This window comes from Callorhinus ursinus, unplaced genomic scaffold (assembly GCF_003265705.2).
Source record: "Callorhinus ursinus isolate GAN/ISIS: 27379988/994484 unplaced genomic scaffold, GSC_fseal_2.0 scaffold5, whole genome shotgun sequence".
Lineage (NCBI taxonomy): Eukaryota > Metazoa > Chordata > Mammalia > Carnivora > Otariidae > Callorhinus > Callorhinus ursinus.
Window position 1 is genome coordinate 80,145,505 of NW_027397067.1, and position 15,285 is coordinate 80,160,789.

At 50.6% G+C, this 15,285-nt stretch overlaps 1 protein-coding gene and 1 long non-coding RNA gene across 3 annotated transcripts; one reads left to right on the forward strand and one right to left on the reverse strand.

Annotated features, from left to right (window-relative positions):
• Positions 1 to 1,124: 1,124 nt before the first annotated feature.
• Positions 1,125 to 4,914, reverse strand: LOC112823423 (uncharacterized). 2 transcript variants are annotated; one of them, XR_012378375.1, is made up of 3 exons: positions 2,517 to 4,914; positions 1,966 to 2,088; positions 1,125 to 1,577 (listed from the first exon to the last, which is right to left on the reverse strand). It is a non-coding gene; the product is annotated as an uncharacterized lncRNA (long non-coding RNA). The 2 variants fall into 2 exon arrangements; XR_003208058.2 differs by having other exon boundaries at positions 1,966 to 4,914.
• A 4,449-nt stretch (positions 4,915 to 9,363) lies between these two features.
• On the forward strand, positions 9,364 to 12,912 carry CHRAC1 (chromatin accessibility complex subunit 1). Its single transcript, XM_025871178.2, has 3 exons — positions 9,364 to 9,593; positions 11,155 to 11,281; positions 11,946 to 12,912. The coding sequence occupies exons 1-3, from the start codon at positions 9,447 to 9,449 to the stop codon at positions 12,059 to 12,061; spliced, it is 390 nt and encodes a 129-aa protein (XP_025726963.1). The 5' UTR covers positions 9,364 to 9,446; the 3' UTR covers positions 12,062 to 12,912.
• The last annotated feature ends 2,373 nt before the right edge of the window (positions 12,913 to 15,285 follow it).

Genomic DNA, 15,285 nt, shown 5'->3' on the forward strand with positions numbered 1-15,285 from the left:
TGTGTGTGTGTGTGTGTGTTTAGGCAAGCACTACAGGATCCTCACTGGAGAACAGCAGCGCCCTCTGCCCTCAGGCCCTGGGGGTGGGACGGATCCCAGGCCCCACCTCCAGGCCCCCAGACCGCCCCCTCCCAAGCCACTCCTTGTTTCCCGCCTACTATTAACCCAGACCCAGGCAAGTGCCAGGTTCTGATTAGAAACACAAAAAGGGATTCGCAGTCATGGGCACCGGCAGGGAAAGACACGGGGCTGTTAGTGACTAGGAGACGTGTAGCAGGCACCGCCTGGAGAGGGATCCGGCCATGTGGGCCACACATGGATGCCCTGCGGGGCCTGATTCCCGCCAGTTACTTCTAAACCCAATCACTGATGGGTGGAATTAAGAGTTTTGTGGTTTGTGAATCAAGAGCTAAATTCTGTAAGCCGGAGGGCATGGACCCATGGGGACAATGGTACAACTGCTACACCAGAGCTGGGTCCTGCACCCCTTCCCAACTCCCCCCCAACATCATCAGGAGTTCGGGTCCTGGCCTCTCCCTCTTGGCAGGTGCAGCCACAGCTGTGACTGGGGTCTGTCTTTCTCTCCAAAGTTGTCCCTCCCCGGTTTGATCAACCATACGGAGCTTACTTCCCCAGTCCCCCAGGCCGCCACCTTTGTGTAGGCTGTTCCTTCGGCCCGGAGTGCCCTTCTCTCTGTAACGGGGGTCTGGAGGGGTGCACCTCAGGACGGGGGGGTTCCTCATCCTCCTTGTACATGTCTGCTTTCTCTCATTTTTCTCTATCTTCGAGAAGTGTTGCTTTGGTAATAAGAAAAAAATGACGTGTGATGGTGCTGGTAAGTCCCAGGTCAGATTTCACCTCTACCTTGAAGCTCCCCTCACCTCCCCCAAGGGGTGCCGATGCTGTTCTTCTGCTCCTAGGGCCTCCCTCTGCCCTCGGGGCTCCCTCACCAGGTGCCTCCCCAGCCCCTGCACGTTTCCTGCAGGACCCTGCCCACAGTCTGTGGCGCCCTGTCCGTCCCCACCTGAATTACCTCTCTCACCCCACTGACTCCAGAAGAGCAAGGACGGTGCCTTTCCTTCGAATCAACTTCATCACGATAGAACTTCATACAGTAAAAGGCATTCATTTGAAGCGTACAGTTTAATGAGTTTTGACACACATACACACCCTTGTAAGCACCCGGCACAATCAGGACCCAGAGCGTTTCCCCACAGGCCCCCGTGGCTGGCTCCATCCCCACCGCAGCAAGCAACCGAGGGTCTGTTCTCTGTCGCTATAAATTACTTTGGCCTGATCTAGAATTTCACATAAATGGAGTCATGTTCTCTTCTCTGTCTGGCTTCTTTGGTTCAGCATAATGCTTTGGAGACTCGTTTGGGTTGCTGTATGGGCAGTTTTTTCTGGCGAGGTCCATTGTGCGGACGTGCCGTCTTTTGGTTACCAGTCCATCTGTTCATGGGCATTCGGGTTGTTTCCGTTTGTGGCCGCTATGACTGAAGCTGAGCTGAACGCTCAGGGACAATCTTCTGTGGGGACACAGCGTTTGCTTCTTGGGCTCAGTATCGGGAGCAGAGCTGCTGGGTCACATAGAAGAATGCGTTTAACATTTTAAGAACTGCCAACCAGTCTTCCCAAGCGTTGGTGCCACACAGGTTTGCTGGCAGTGCCGTGTGGGACCTGCGCGGCTGCTTGCTTGTTGTCCTGCGGGCGCCCCTCCACCCTGCCTCGCCTTGCAGAGGCTGCACCCTGAGCTCCCGGCCAGGGCTGCCCGCCGGGGCCCATCCGCCATGAAGGAGTGCAGGAGAGGGTCTCCTTAGCTTTTGTTATGTTGTTATCATTTCCAGACCAACTTCCACTTCCTTGGGTGTTGTTGAGATCTTTTATTTTTAAATAATGACACAAATAATACATGGCCAGGGTGCATAAACAAGAACATAAATGAAAACATGATTTTTAGATTACCTCTGCTCTCTATCCAGAGATCCATGTGCCAGGCTCCACACTGGACAATGGAAAAACGAAGACGAATAAGACACATTATCCTCTTCAGGCTGCCGGGGCTCCGACTGCATAGACAAGCACCAGCTGGAGGAGAGGAGGTGTACAGGGGAGGCAGTTAGGGACACCTGCAAAGGGGTAAAGAAGGGACATCTAGGGGGCCTGGTGAAGAGCAGGTGGGCCAGAAGTGGGCTGCATGGGGGCGCTGGGAGTTCCCAACCCCCGAAGTTAGTGAGAATGACGCCCAGGTGGTCCGCTGCCCACTCAAATGTCAGGCGCCTCACTGCTTCAGCCTGGGATGCACACAGTCATGGAAGATTTGGGTTCACTATGGTTTTTTTTACGCTCGGGGATAATCTCTCCAGGGGCTTACGGCCACCTTCACTGCCTCCTCCTCCCCCTGGCCCCAAGTGTGGCATGACCTGGCACCCATCCGGTACTGACATGCATATGTCTCTCCTCAGCTCTGTAGTCACCCCTGCCCCCCACGCTCGGGTGTCCACGGTGCAGCTGACCTCTCTTCCACCTGCCGGTTCTCCCAGACATCTTGGACTTCCCGTGTCCTCAAAGGAACTCTTGACACCCCTTCTCCATTCTTCCCATCCCAGAAATAGGCATCACCATTTCCTCCAACCTCCAACCAAGGAGTCATTCTGGATTCTTCTTTTCTTCCTCACGTACCTCCAATCTGGCACTAAATGTTGTTACTTTGACCATCCAAACCCTCCCCAAATCCCTCCAGGTTGCTCTATACCCAACACTACCTAGACATTCGGAAGCACCATCATATCTTGCCTGAACTGCTCACCACACCCTAACGTAATATCATATTGGCCAACATTTTCTGTAGAAATAGAAAAATGCATCCTAAAATTCATATGGAATCTCAAGGGACTCTGAATAGTCAAAACGCTCCTTAAAAAGAACAAAGTTGGAGATCTCGCCCTTCACTTCCACACTCACTACAAAGCTGCAGTAATGCGTACAATGTGGCACTGGTATAGACAGACATAGAGACCAATGGACTAGAACAGAGCCCAGAAATAAGCCCTTGCGTGTACGGTCAAGTGATTTTCCATACGCACGCAGTGGTGGGAATATTTTATAGAGACAAAGCAGAATGGTGGGTGCCGGGCTGGAAGTGGGGAATCAGTGTTTAGAAGGCAAGGAGTTTCAGTTTGGGAAGATGAAGCAGTTCTGGAAAAGGATGGATGATGGCAGCACCATATTAATGCACTTAACACCACTGAACCCTACATTTAAAAATGGCTTCAGTGGTAAATTTTATGTTGTGATATTTTGCCATGACAAAAAAATTTTTTTTTTTTTTAAATCATGCTTCAGCTCTTGTCACTTTCATGCTGAAGACTCTCCAGGGACTTCCCACTACCCCACCCTGGACCAGCAGGCTCTGCACAGTCTGGCTCCCGCCAATCCCTCCCCTTGGCCCAGACACCCCCCCATCCCCTACCCCCCACATGAAGGTCTGCAGCAGCACCACAAGCCACCGCCTGCCGGCAGCCATCACGATGGTGGGCTCTGGTTCGCCCCTCATCATCCCTATATTCAAGCCATTAGCTGTAATGACAGCCTGGCATAATTATACTTTTACAATTTGTATAATCATATTCTACCAAGTGAAACGATCATTATTATCATTATCAAATATTTATTAAGCACTTCTAGCCTTTCGAGGCTAACAAGATGTGCCCTCCGTTCTTAAAGATCTTCTTTCCTCATTCCATCACCAATTCGTTTCAGCTGACCTCATTCTTCCTTCCTGGGCAAGGATAAGGGACTTCTGGCTGTTTGCCTGGGGCTTTCTATCCACGCACTCACATGAGCTTCTCAGTGAGCCCGGGGAGCAGATGCTATGATCCTCATTTCACCGACGAGGAAACTGAGAGTCGGAAGCCAGTGACAGCAGAAGTGAGATTCAGACTGAACTCTTTTCTGAGAGCAAAGGCGTAGCTATTGCTCTCAGGCAGTGTCGCTTGGTTTATGAGGATGGGCTCCTTCCTTCCCCCCAGCCTGCCATCTTATTTACGCTGTACACGCCGGGTACTGTGCTAGGCTAGAGGGAAGAACATACCAGCAAACTGATCACTCTACAACAATGTCCCAAGTCCGGGGCCCAGCTGGTGGCAGGTGGGCGAAGCAGGTGAAGAGAGAGGGAGGCAGGGCCTGCGGCAACGCCAAGGACACAGGACTCCTGTAAAGACAGCCCATCTTGCCTCCTCACTCTTTAAGTTCGATCTGGAAGTGAAATCTCCAAAACTTTTAAGTGTTGGCAACTTTGGCAAATACTGGTTCTTGTCTAACCTACAACCAATCCCTGCCTTAAAACTCACCTCCCACCCACCCCCCAGTTGTTCAGTAGGGATCACTTATCCTTTGATCTCAGGAAGACAGCCCCATGGTATAAATCTTAATTGGTTCAAATTCCCTTTGGCCAGTGATCGCTCTCAGGGTGAGCTAATGACCCAATTCTGACACAGGAGAGTTAAGGGAAAGACTGTTGAGGAGATCATCCCCTCCTCAGTAAAAAGACAAGGCCACGAAACCTAATGAGCAAAGAGCCTTTGGTCTACTGCCCTCTGCCTTGTTCCCAGCTAATGTAGTCAAGAACTCCGGAACCATGAGGTAACAAGCAGAAGGCCTAAAACCAACATGCCAAGAAGGACAAAGCAGAAAGACAGAAAGATCCGGTGTCCTCGAAGACATCCTTGCTGCATCAGCACCAGATGTAGCCATGACCACTTTGTACAAAACTTCCATCAAGCGAGCCCTGGGTGTCATCAGAAAGGGTGGCTGGAGAGAGAGCAACCAGTGTGTCCAAGTGGGGCATCCTGACCCTTGTTTATTAAAGTCCTCCTGCGTGGAAGGTGCCCTTCGGTGAGCACTCACGTGGGCCCTCACTCCATCTAGGCAACCACAGGAGGCAAAAGAAGTACTGTTTTGCCGGGGTGGGCTGCCTGTGAGGTCACCTCTGTACCAGCACCATCAATTCAGATGACCGACCCTCGATCCCCATTGTCCTTGGTTGGTTTCCTGGGACCAAGCACATAGGTTTCAACGTTCCATTAGGAAAGCAGAAACTTCTTGATATTTAGAGAGGGATTTAATGCCAAGAAGGGATTTGCAGGGTGATGAAAGAGTTGCAGGTGTGGGGAAGGTGCTCCAGAATAGCAGGGGAAGGAGATGCCACCCTTGGCTTGCAGCCCAGATGCCCCAGCGAATTCCCAGGGGTGCCGACGCTGAGCAGAACCCTAGGGTGACCTGTACGCAGACGTTCACTGTGGCTGCCTGCAGTCCCCAGCCTGCAGCCGGCGTTGTCCTACAAACCGGAGCCTCCTCCCCGCTCTCCGCTGCAGTCTCTCACCTGTGTCCCCCATGGGCCAATCCCAACCAGAAGCCAACTGGCAGGGGCCTCCAGGAAGTGTAGGCAACTGCCTTCTAACGCCCTGGGGTGCACAGGTGTCAGAAATGAGGGGCATTAGGGGCGACTGGCTGGCTCAGCCAGTGGCGTGTGTGACTCTTGATCTCGGGGTCATGAGTTCAAGCCCTACATTGGGTGTAGAGATTACTTAAACTCTTATTAAAGATCTTACTAAAAAAAAAACAAAAACAAAAAACAAAACAAAACAAAAAAAACGAGGGGCATGCCTCTTGAGATGTGAAGATAAAGTGGGCTAATAATGGATGATAGTATGAACAACAGAATGATGCACTAGTTCACTGTGCTTTTCCTACTGCAGGGATGTTCCCAAGGATTAGGAGATTCTTTAAGTCTCCTACTGTTTTTTTTTTTTAAAGATTTTATTTATTCATTTGAGACAGAGATACAGAGAGAGAGCATGAGCAGGGGGAGAGGCAGAGGGAGAGGGAGAAGCAGACTCCCTGCTGGGCTGGGACTCCATCCCAGGTCCTAGAGATCATGACCTGAGCTGAAGGCAGACGCTTAACCATCTGAGCCACCCAGGCGCCCCGTCTCCTACTGTCTTAAGTTTGAAGCTTGCTTATTTTAAAAAATGGTAAGCACTTTCTCTCTTTTCTGCAGATTTCCTCCTTTGCCCCGTTCCTTACTCCTCAGAATGATTGAGTCTGTGAACGTCGCCTACCAGCCCCGTAAGCTGAGCTTCTCAGCCCCCGCTTCTCTTCTGCCTCTTCACCCTCCAGATCGCTCTCTCCTGTTCTCTCTCCTCCTCCTACCCCACCCTGCTTCCCAACATGCTGAAAGAGAAGGGCGAACCCTACAAAAAAACAGTAGTCAGCCAGAGACATAGAACGTCGAAAAACCTTAAAATGCATCAGCAATACAGCTTGTCCCTTGTGCGGACCAGAGGCTCCCCGTGTGGCGGGTGTCCGCCGAGCTCCTCGCTCATCCTAAATGTCAATGGCTTTCCCACTTAGAGGAAAGGAGCTCCTGGGCCTAAGAACTGAGCCCCGAGGCTGAAGCTGTGCCCCCTGCCTCCGTGCTGCTCAGGGCAGGGCGCCAGTCATCATTCGGCAACCGGCTGGGGCCTGTAGTGGGATCTGCGCATCCTTCCACTCTGACGGCTTCCTAATGCTCTCAGAACGGAAGCCACAGCTCCTACCTGCCAGCCTGAGCACGTCCCACCTACCCTTCCGACCACATCTCCCGCACGCTCTGCCTTACTCACGAAGGTCCTTTCAGTTCCTCCATTTTGCCCGGGGAATCTTCCCCTTCTGGTGTCCTTCCCATAGGCTGTTCTGTTGAGAACGCTCATCTTGCCCCAGGCTTTCTGCACTGGGGGCTGTTCCCTTCTTCAGACCAGAGCTGGAGTATCATTTCTCAGACAGGCAACCTATCGCTCACACTGGCTTCTTCAGAGCACTTCCTGTAGGAGACGTTCCTGTTTATTCTTCCGTCTCCCTTGCACTTGAAATTTCGTCTGCTCTGAGAGAGCAGGGACTAGAGATGTCAGGCTCGCGGGCTGCACCTTTGTGCCCAGCAGTGCCTGACATGGATCTGGGCCACGGCCTCCGGTGACAGTGGTGAAGGCAACAATGCCCTTGCAATCTTGGTCCTCTCCGTGTAATGACGTAGCACACAGCAGGTGCTGAAATCACTGGGTCATGATGGTGAAGGATGTGAAAACTTTCTGAATACTGCAAACGTCAGTTATCTGGTCCATCTGTGATCTCTGGTCTTGGATCCCCTCTTCAGGAAGAATAAAGAGCAGTAATTTTCAAAACTTACTAAACTTGTACAAACATGCTGTACAAGTATATGTTTTATATTTTGAAATCATTACCTAGGTGATGAACAGAATTCATCGGAAAGGTTAAACAAGATATAGTTTGTATTTTCCAGACTCTTTTTATATGAACTTTTTTTTTAAGTAGTCTCCATGCCCAACATGAGGCTTGAACTCACAAACCCAAGACCAAGGGTCACATGCTCTACGCCTGGGCTGGCCAGGCGCCTCCTTTTGTATGAACTTTGAAATTGAAGTTGATTTGGGGGTGAAAAGACCTTGCCGCATGAACACTGAAACCTTACATGTAATTTAGACTTTTGGGGCGTGCTTTGCAGTTCACAAAGAGCTTTCTCATTCCCATCCCTTTTGCTGCTCACCACCAACGTGGGAGGGAGGCAGTGCTGGGCGGAGTATCACCAACAAGGCAGGGAATTTGATCTTTATATGCCAGGCACTTTCATACCTCCTAAAAACCCCAGCACAGGTAGGAATATCCCCTTCTCTGCAAATGAGGAAACAGGGGCTCAGCACTTGCTCTGCATGGGGTCACACTACTGAGTGGTAGGACAGTCCTCTTACTGTACCTCTCAGCCATTTTCCATCCAGTGGAGCCGTTTCTCCTTTCAGAAGACCTTTTAACTGGTTTTATGGACACCCAATCTCTCGGTGTTCCTTTTATTCAACGGCCACTTCTTCCCAGTCTCCTTTGCTGGATTTTCCCCCCCCCCCCCGCCCCCCTTGAAATGCTGGGGTTGGATCCTTCCACTCTATCTACACTCCCCTCCTGAATACATTCATTTAAGTCCACCGTTTTAACTACCAACTAGACAATGTTGCTTCCTAAATTAAGCGCTCCAGCCCGAACTCCAGGCTTAAATGTCCAGTATTCCGCTCAACACCACTACTAGTGTTTGACTAGTCTTAGTGCAATTAAAACTTAAGGTGCTCCGAACCAAACCTCTTGCCGAAGTTGCTCCTCAGGCAGTGCTCCCCATCTCAGTACATGGCACCGCCACCCTTCCACTCACTCCACATCAAACAGGCAAGTCCTGGTGGGTCTATCTTCAAATGAGATCCCCAACCCTACTCCTTCCCACCATCTCGTTCTGGCCTAACCCACCGTCATCTCTGGCCCAGCAACAGCCTCCTCACCGTGCTCTCTGCTTCCGTTCCTGCCCCCCGCCAGTCCATTCACACACAGCACCTTGAGTACGCCTGGTAAAACTTAAGCGGGACCTCCTTACTCTTCCCAGGGCTTATGGACTCATTTGGGAAGAATTCTGGGATCTACAAAGTCCTGCCTGATCTGGCCCCTGGCTGTCTCCTACTATTCTTTTTTCTAGCTCATTTCACCTTAGCCACACTAAGTAGGGGCGTTTTTACGCAGGGCTGGAACTCACGATCCTGAGATCAAGACTTGAGTTGAGGGTGCTTAACCGACTGAGCCACCCAGAGGCCCCGAGCACACTGACTGGCATCTTATTCACGACCTCCAATCGCCTACCTGGTCTCTCTGCTAACACCCTTACAACCACCCCCTGGACCGTTCACAGCAGTCAAAGGGATCCCGTGAACACTTCAGACATATCCCTTCGCCCCTCTGGCATCTTTCAACCGTTTCCCACTTTTCTTAGACTAAAAGCCAGCAGGACCTAGGCCACGACTCCCTCCGTCCTCCTGCAGCATAGGGCGTTCCACGGAGCGGTCCCCTCGAGCTTCCCTGAGCGGCTCCAGCCTTGGGGCCTGTGCCGAAGTGGTTCCCTCCCGCGGGACAGCGCTTCCTCCGTGCCCTCCGCCCCGCCACTCTGGCTAAGACAGTACTTCCGTCTCCCCGTATCTCAGAGCACCCCCTCCGCACGCTTCCTGCCACTCGCAGGGCCCTCCCTGCGCGCGGGCCGGCTTCCTCCCGCTCCGCTTCGGAGCGCGGGCTCCAACAGCGTGCCGCGCGCCGCCGCGTCCCCGGTCCCGCACGGTGCAGGCACCCGGCGGGAAGCCCCACTCGCGGCCCTCGGCAGCACCGCCCCACCGGCCGCCCTCCGGCGCGCGGCATCTCGGGGCTTGTAGTCCGGCCCCGGAAGGGCGGCCGCCCGCTCCCGCGGCCGCGCCTCCCCGACACTACAACTCCCACGGGGCAGCGGGACTCCGCTCCCGCACCCTCCAGGCCGGCAGGCCGCCTGCCTCGCGGCGGGTCCGGCTGCCGCCGCGGGGCGGGGCGCGAAGATGGCGGACGCGGGCGCGGGCAGAGACAAGTGCGGGGAGCCGCGGCTCGTGTCACTGCCCCTGTCCCGCATCCGGGTCATCATGAAGAGCTCCCCCGAGGTGTCCAGCATCAACCAGGAAGCGCTGGTGCTCACGGCCAAGGCCACGGTGAGGCGGGCCGCGCGGGAGGACGGAGGGGCAGGGGGCCGCTCGGAACGGTCGCGCCCTGCCCCGCCCACCGAGCTCCGCCGCGCCGCCGGTGCCCCCCTCGGCTCGCGCGCCGCCGGCTCCCACTCGCTGGCTCGCGCTGCGCGCGCCCGCCGCGACTTGCCCCGGTCCCTTCCCTCGCTGCGCGCGCCCTCCGCCCCGCCCGCCTCGCCGCTCCCCGCCGCTCCCGTCCTCCCTCGCGCGCCCTTTGCCCACCCACTCGTCTTTCCTCGCTGCCCCGCGCGCGCCCCGCGTCCTCCCCCGCGCGCCCTCCGCCCCGCCCGCCGCACGCCGCTCCCCCCCCGCGCGCCCTCCGCCCCGCCCACCGCGCCGCTCCCGCCCTCCCTCGCGCGAGGCCCAGGCGGCGGCGCGGGCTGACGCGGGGCTCCTGCCGCGTCTCCCGCACGCGCGTCACCCAACCCCGACCTTTCCTCGCTTCCGGCTTGTTTCCAGCGGCTCAGGGTTCCGTGAGAGGGCTCCGGGAGGTACCGCGCGCCCCCGCCACTCGCGCCCCGCCCCCGCGGCCGGGCGGTGCCTCCTCCGGCTGGAAGCGACGCCAGTTGTACGGCCCGTGGTACCTGCGCGCTCCGCGGAGCGCGGCACGGGGCTGGCCGGAGCGCCTCGGTCGTGGTGGTGGGTGGCCAGAGCCCTTGCGGGCCGTGTCGAAGCTGTAGTCGTGTCCGCCTACACTGCCCTTCGGCTCTGCCCCCCACCGCTGGGGTTTCCGTGCAGTGTCCCTGCGGTACGGTGGACCCGGGGGCTTGCCTGTTTCAGCCCGGAGCCATGTTTTATTTTATTTTTATTTTTTATTACTTTAAGGGTGGAGTTTAGTGATTCATCAGTTGCGTGTAACACCTGGTGCTCCTTACGTCAGGTGCCTTCCTTAATGCCCAGCCCCTGTGTGTCTTAGCGCCCCATAGGGCATGCGGTCTTGGGATGTTTGGGTTGCCCTGTGCCCGTTGATTCTCCGAGGATGAGGAAGGCAGGCACCGGCAGGCGCTTTCACTCCCTACCAGCCGAACTAGAGGGAGTTAAAGTTAAAAACGGAGAGGCGCAGTTTAGGTTGTTGCTTTAGGTAAGATGTTTGGGCAAAATGGGAAACGTGGTCAGCTTTCAGCTTCAGGTTGTTGACTATTGTAGGCAACCGCCTTAGACATGATGTATTTAAATAGAAGCTTGAAAATGTGTTCCTGAGTCAAGTAGAATTTTTGAATGGTCTTTTGCTTCTTAAAAAAAATAGTTTATAAACATTTATAATCCGTTGTTGAATTACTTTTAAATATCTTCCCTAAGTTAGAAATCTAAAATAACTTTAGGGAAATGCCTGCTTCCTTGCCAACTCTGATACAGCCTTGCTTTCTTTTTGACCTCCTATTTCTCCTTTCCCCACTGATTTCCTGTAATTTGAGAAACCACAGTAATCTGCAGTCAAGTCCTCTAAACCTAACGTAATTTAAAAAATTAAGTTCTGTGGTAAGTTTTCAAAGCATACCTTTCATTTTACCTTTTCATTTTGTTTTAGGAACTCTTTGTTCAATATCTAGCCACCTATTCCTACAGACATGGCAGTGGAAAAGAAAGGAAAGCACTCACTTACAGTGATTTATCAAATACTGCAGAGGAATCGGAAACTTTTCAGTTTCTTGCAGGTACTCAGCCTTTGAAACATTCTGGTTAGAACGTGCGTGGTAATTTACAGCTTTTTCCCCCTGCTTTCACTGAAATAGCCTTTTTTTTTTTTGCTGCTTTCTCTGGGTGCATGACCTGGCATAGGAAGACATTTTTAGTTTTGCCAGAGTATGTTTGTAGTGTGGTTCACCTAGAATGACCATGAACTCAACAACCTGCACCAGGACGTTTGGCTGGCTGGCTGGCTGGCTGGGTGAGCCTGGCAAACCCACCCCCTAGACTCCTTACCACTGACGGGAAAACTCTGGGCTGGTCTGCTTGGCCCCAGAAACAGAAATTAATAGTTGTTGTGGACAAGCTGTGTGGGCCACAGCTAAAAAGAGCTTAAATCTGTCCCCGGGGCCAGCCAGCTTGTCTCAGGTGGGTTGAGCAGACTTGCTCAGTCAACAGCAGCACATACAGGAGCACATGACTTGTAGTTCCTGGAGTGGAAACAGGTCTTTAGCATCAGTCAGGAGGTAGTGCTGGTTTCCTGCTGTTTCACCCAGAAGTGTAGTCAGAATTTTGTCTTGTGTTGGAACCTATTAAAGAGTTCAAAGCTGGAACTAGCACATTTTGAAATTTGCATTGCTGTGTTCATGGTCTGCCAAAACCAATTGCTGATGTTAGCTTTATATTTTTAAGATATATTACCAAAGAAGATTTTAGCTAGTAAATACCTGAAAATGCTTAAAGAGAAGAGGGACGAGGAGGAGAATGACAGCGATGATGGGAGTGCTGGGGATGAAGCAGAATCGTAGACCAAAGAGGAAGTGCCTTAGAAATCAGCCTGCTGAGGACCCTCCTGGATTAGCAGCATTGCTTGGAAGTAAGCACAACACTGTGTGACTTCAGACTCCTCGCTTTTCAGAGACTTCAAGTGCATTGGATTCCTTCCTGGCTAAGATAGAGCACCTGATGTGCCCACACCATAAATGGCCAGAAGGAAAGTGACCCAGACAGCAGCCTCTCTCTGAGGGGCCCACGTTGCAGTTTGAGGGGGACACAGGGGCACCAAGAGAGCTGCCTGTACACTCAGGCCCTGACTGTTGATCTGCAGCTGTAAGCTGTAGAGACAGACAATTTTGCTTCACTTTTTAACTTACAGATAGATATTGAAGAGCTTCTAAAGACCAGTTGTGTAAATTCATAGATGTATATTTGGAAATTAGTTCTTGTAAACAACTAGATGTAGTTTGAGCTAAATATATAGTTTGTGGGTAGTATGTTACATGTCAAAATTTGACGATTTGTCCAAATACTGCGATTTTATTAACTGTAAAGAAATAAATTTCTTTATTAGAAGCTGTATGTAGTTTTATAGTAAATGCTTTGTGGAATTAGTTTTAGAGCTCTCTGTTGTTCTGATGTCTTGCTTATTACCTGAGACTTCTGCAAAACTTAAAAATAAGCATTTCTGTGGTGCCTGGGTGGCTCAGTTGTTAAGCGTCTGCCTTCGGCTCAGGTCATGATCCCAGGGTCCAGGGATCGAGTCCCACATTGGGCTCCCTGCTCAGCAGGAAGCCTGCTGCTCCCTCTCCCACTCCCCCTGCTTGTGTTCCCTCTCTGTGTCTCTCTCTGTCAAATAAATAAATAAAATCTTAAAAAAAAATTTGTATATTGAAAATCTCTCGGGGCACCTGGGTGGCTAAGTCAGTTGAGCGTCTGCCTTCAGTTCAGGTCATGATCCTGGAGTCCTGAGAGCGAGCCCCTTATTGGGCTCCCTGCTCAGCTGGGAGCCTGCTTCTTCCTCCCCTTCTCCCTCTGCCCCTGCTGTCTCTCAAGTAAATAAATAAAATATTTTTTAAAAAAAGAAAGAAAATCTCAGCTTACTTTTCCTTTCTTTACAACCAAAGTAATTGTTTTTACTGTCAAGAGAAAACTATAAGCCCTATTTTTTTTTCCACATGGAGTAAATTTTTGGCTCTTGTCTCTTTAGTCTCTTTTTAAAAAAATGAGTTACAATTTACATCTAGTAAAATCATCCTTTAGTGTCCGATCTGTTGGTTATGCAATATACAGGACAGTTCACCCCAATATATGGGACGAATCACCCCAAATATTCCACTGTACCCCCGGAGTCCCCTCCCTTATCCCCAGGCAACTGCTGCTGTTTCTGTTCCTCGTTTTTAAAATTTTTTTAAAAATCCCCATTTTGATACAGTTTTGAGCTTTGACAAATGCAGAGTTGTGTAACCACCACAAGATTCAACAGTGGTTATCGCCTTCCCCCAAATTCCCTCCTGGTTAAATCCAGATTCCAACCCTTTACCTTGGCAACCACTGTGCTATTCATTACCCATATAGAAGTTCACGAACTTTTTCTGGAAAGGGCCATATAGAAAACATTTTTAAGATCTGTGGGCTATATAACCTGTCACAGCTGTTGAACTGTGCCGTTGTAATAGAAAAGCTGCTGTAGATGATACAGAAAGGAATGAGTATGGCTTATTTCAGTGAAGCTTCAGTTCTGGACACTGAAATTTGAATTGTATCATTTTCATGGGTCATGAAATAGTCTTCTGATTGTCTTGAAACATTTAAGAATGTAAAAGCCATTCTTAAGCTTATAGGCCGTACAGAAACTCAATGGGCTGGCTTTGGTTTGCATACCATGGTTTGCTGACCTGCCTTTCCCATGTCACATAAATGGAACTCTACAGTACAGAGCCTGTGTGTGCGGCTTTGGTGACGCATAACACACAGGAAATTCACATTATTGCAGGTCCCACTCCTTATTGCTGAGTAGGCTCCCGTGGTATGGATATATAGTAGTGTGTTTCTCCGTTCCCCAGGTCAACAGATAATTCCCAATTTGGGTTGTTTCCAGTGTTGATGATTACAAATAAATCCCTAGAAACATTTGTGTACGGGTTTTGTGTGAACATAGGATGTCCACTTGAGTGAACATACTTGAGTATATACTTAGGAGTGGAATTGTGTATTTAAGTTCATAAACTGCCAGACTTATAAAGTGGCTGTACCATTTTGCATTCCCACCAGCAGTAAATGAATTTCAGTTGCTCTGCATCCTCTGCAAAACTTGGTAATTTTTTTTTTAATTTTAGCCATTTTCATGGGTGTAGGCTTTAATTTGCATTTCTATAATGACAAATGTAGAGCATCTTTTTATTTGCTTATTTACCATATTTTCTGTGGTGAAGTGTCCAAATCTTTTGCCCATCTTTTTGTTGGGTTTTCTTTTTGTTGAGTTTGAGAATTTTATGTATTCTGAATACAATCCCTTTGCTAGATTATGGGATTTGCAAATATTTTCTCCCAGTCTGTAGCTTGTCTTTTCCTTTCTTGACAGCATCTTTCGAAGAGCAGAAATTATTATTTCTCTTTGAGAAGTTCTTAATTTTCAGGAAGTCCAGTATATCAGTTTTTTTCTCTGGGGATCATGCTTTTCTTGTATCTAAAAACTTGTCATCAAACCCAGTCACAAAGATCTTTTTTTTTTTTTTTTTTTTTGCGTGGAGCCCAACATTGGGCTTGAACTCCAACCCTGAGATTAAGACCTGAACTGAGGATCAAGAGTCGGACAGTCAACCGACTGAGCCACCCAGGAGTCCTGTGTATCTTTTTATTTAATTTTTATTGTTTTTAAACAATTATCTTTTTAAAATGCCATGCATGGCCCCTAGTATCTATGCCCCCAGTAACATGTTGCTGTTTAAGAAATCCCCAGGAAAAATACCGTTACTGGGTCTAACCAGCTGAAACGTTCTTACCACATCCTAAGCACTTCAGATCCAGTTATTTAGGGAGCCCCCCTCCTTGGATTCTCCTTGAGCCACACGCCCCGCCCGTCTGTTACGCTAGCGTCCTCAACATCTCTAGAGCCTCTTTTCTGTATTTGTATCAGGTTACCAAAACAGTTGATGAAGATTAATCTTTCCTAGTCAGAAATGTTAAAAGTAGCTGATATTAAAATGGCTGCTGGGGGCCACACCTCTTCTACTATTGTGTACCTCTTCATTTA

Coding starts and splice junctions, on each gene's coding strand:
- CHRAC1 (XM_025871178.2), top strand. CDS start 9,447: ATGGCGGACGCGGGCGCGGGCAGAGACAAGTGCGGGGAGCCGCGGCTC. Junction 9,594..11,154: donor TGCTCACGGCCAAGGCCACG/GTGAGGCGGGCC, acceptor ATTTTGTTTTAG/GAACTCTTTGTTCAATATCT. Junction 11,282..11,945: donor AACTTTTCAGTTTCTTGCAG/GTACTCAGCCTT, acceptor TATATTTTTAAG/ATATATTACCAAAGAAGATT.